The following is a 3,496-nucleotide window of genomic DNA, read 5'->3' on the forward strand; positions in this document are numbered from 1 at the left end:
TATGTTTTAATTATTTAAATTAATTGATAAATTAATTTAAATTTGTTCATTATATTATCATTAACAAATAACAATTATAAACAAAGTTAAATGAAAAATAAATAATTCATTTGATATAAAACTAATAATATTAATTAATTTTGTAATAAATTTTAAGCTTTTAAAACTTCATGTTTACAAAAAAATATTAAATGTAGCATATCTAACCAATTTATTATTTAAAAAATAAAATAAGGGACAATAAATTTATATTAAACACATCAAACCAATTTCACAGGACACGCATGCACATTATAATTATACTATAATTCCAAACCATTTCTAAGTTCTTAAAACATTTGCTTTGTTTGATTCAATTTGATTAAAAAGTAATTGTTTCCTTATAAGTGACGTTTCGCCTGCCGAAGGTATATAAACATTTATAAATTCAACTCAAAACAGAAATGTTCTTATTTTTGGCGACAATTCTTCTTTTCAAAATCAAAGCTGAACAGTCAAACCCTGACTGCTCTTCGGCTTATTGTGTTCTATGTAATTTGGGAACTGATACGTGTTCTGGGTGTAAACAGGATTACATTTTAAAAGACGGAAAATGCATTCGTTTGTAACTTTTTAATATCCATTGTATCGGTTATTTTTTTACAAAATATTTATGTATTTATAATAAACAACTTACAAGTTATAGAGTCGACATTTTATTTGTGTATTTATCTCAACGGTGTATTATTACTGTTTTTTAACGAAAAATAATTTTTAGATATTAGTATGCTAAATTGCGTTGAAGAAGATGAAGATACTTGTCTACAATGTGAAGTTGGGTATCAGTTAGATCCAGTTTCGAAAGGATGTGTTGGTTTGTTTGGTGTGTTAATCCCTATTATAGTTATAACAAACAGAAGGGAATGATGGATGTCTTTATTATGATACAAATGGAAAGTGTAAAGAGTGTTATTTCAATCATTTACTGGTGAATGAGAAATGCACAAAATGTGAGAATGTGGATCATTGCATTAATTATGATGGTGATTGTAAGTGTAATGCATGCCCCTTGAATTATTACCTCACTGCACAGAATACGTGTGAAACCAAAGATAAGTATTGCACTGGATTTAATCCGGATATACCAACTCAATGTGATATGTGTATTAGTGGATTTTATTTAAATATAACGACATACACATGTGAACGTTTGTTTTTAAATATCTAAAATATAGTTTTAATTTATACAACTAAATGGTGAAAATATTTCGATTGTTGGTTTATTTGTTTAAAATTTCATTGGTTAAATTTAGCATTTTATATTATAACTATATTTTTGTTATTTATAATATAATATTATTATTGATACTATGTTCATTTTCAATATTATTAAATTTATTTTTAACTTGTATTTATAAATACATTCTTGTTTAAAAAAACCAATTTATTTTTGTATATGAAATGTCATTATAATATTTGGTTTGATTAAACTTATTTTGAAATTAACATTTTAAATAATAATATATAGAAGGTAATATAAAAAATTGCATGATCTATGGTGTTTCAATTGATGGAGTTGTTTCGTGTTCCCAATGTATTATTGATTACATAAAAATGGATGATAACAATTGTAAACCACTTCATGAAGTTTTTGGAGAACATTGTATTTATGGAGAAAATAACATAAAGTGTGAAAGTTGTGACGATGGGTACTACGTATCTGGAAAGGAATGTAAAAATTGCATTGACCATTGTCTTGTTTGTTCTGCTGCTGATGAGTGTACGATGTGTGAAGCCGCTTATGTTTTTGATCCTTCAACCAAAAAATGTGAAGGTTTGTTATTTTCATTTTAATAACACATTAATAATAAATACTAAATAAAAGCATGTACATCTGGATGTCATTCGTGTGTACCCGAAAATGGTAAAACAACTTGTAGAGAGTGTTTACCAGAGTACATTTTACAAAAGGATGGCACTTGTCTCAGTTTGTTTTATAAAATTGTTTTAATTTTTAATCAATGCAATATTTAATAAAAATGGCCTCAACCTATTGATTAATTGTAACTCACTTTAAAAGAGAAAATAAATAAAATATTATCACAAAATTATTTTCATATATTGTTGTATTTTCATTATTATATAAATCAACAAGAATAATTCAAAATAACATCATTAAATAAAAATCTGATATTCAGAAAGTCCAAACGAAGCTTACAAGTGCAATGAAGCAGCCACCACCGAAACGGATTGTATATCTTCTGGACAAAATTGCAAATTTGAGACAATCAATACAAAGACGTTCCTTTGTACATACAAAGGAAGTAATTGTACTACTTGGGATGTTTCCAATGTATGTACCAAATGTTCAGATATCACATTTAAAGTCAATACAGATAATTCAAAAGTATGTATTCCTCTCACAAACAATTGTAAGACATACACATCCGGTCTTTCAGGAATAGTAAAATGTGTAGAATGCAGTGATGGTTATTTCATGAATGAAGACTTTACATGTTCGAAGTGTGGTGAAATGTGTTCAGAGACGTGTGAGTATAAAGACAACTATTGTGATGATTATACATGTTCGGATTTCTTATGTGAAAATTGTAATAAAAACAAAGGAGTATGTGAGAAGTGTTATTACAACAAAGTCAACGAAAAAAATAATTGTGGACCAGTCGCATGCATTGAGCCGGTCGCTGACGGTAATTGTGGGATGTGCTTGAGATACTCAGAAGAGACTAAAATCGTCAACAAATATACCAATCCAAGTCGCGTTCCAGTCACAATGGAATATTTCTTACCTGGGTTGGACTTAAACTGTTTCGCTGATGACAATCCGAGTTCGAGTAAATCAGAAAGTGAATCATCTGATGATTTGACTTGGCTTTGGATAACACTTGGTGTGGTTGGTGGACTTGTGGTTGTGGCTCTTGTCATAGGCGCAATTGTTGGTGTTGTGTTCTATGTGTTGAAGAAGAAGAAATCGTCCGAATACGCAAAGATCGAACAGTAACGATTAAAATTAATTCACTATTAATTTTTTTATTACAATTTTTTTTAAAATAAATTTATCAGTTAAAAATTTAAAAATTGGATATGTAATTGAGAATAAAAATCAATTTTATAATTTGTGTGTAAATCTAAAAAATAGAAATAAATATTAATTTTATTAATATACAGATGTGGAACTATGGTTTCGACTGGGACTATGGTTTCGACCAATTTTTTTGTTCATTTTTATTATATGACAGATTTTTTTTCTTTAAAAATCGGGTGTTTAGATTGTTTTTTGATGATTTTTGTCAAAAATAGCATATCTAAATCCCAAGCTTTCGACTTTATTTTTAAACGCACCCAAATTATTTAAAATAACGGGAAATTTATCACGATAGTTTTGGGTGAACTGGAACTAAATAAGAAAAATAAAATGGGTTATTCAGTTTGTTACCAAGTGTAAAATCTCAATTGACGCTCGATTTGATTAACTGACTCAATAGTTGGTTTTTGGGCT

General features: G+C 27.9%; 1 protein-coding gene across 1 annotated transcript; it reads left to right on the top strand.

Annotated features, from left to right (window-relative positions):
- Positions 1 to 765: 765 nt before the first annotated feature.
- Positions 766 to 2,998, top strand: EIN_091050 (hypothetical protein; the record flags this gene model as incomplete). Its single annotated transcript, XM_004183700.1, has 5 exons — positions 766 to 853; positions 897 to 1,187; positions 1,508 to 1,813; positions 1,865 to 1,966; positions 2,178 to 2,998. The coding sequence occupies 5 exons, from the start codon at positions 766 to 768 to the stop codon at positions 2,996 to 2,998; spliced, it is 1,608 nt and encodes a 535-aa protein (XP_004183748.1).
- Positions 2,999 to 3,496: the final 498 nt, after the last annotated feature.

Source organism: Entamoeba invadens, assembly GCF_000330505.1.
Source record: "Entamoeba invadens IP1 unplaced genomic scaffold scaff_1105074725027, whole genome shotgun sequence".
NCBI lineage: Eukaryota > Evosea > Mastigamoebida > Endamoebidae > Entamoeba > Entamoeba invadens.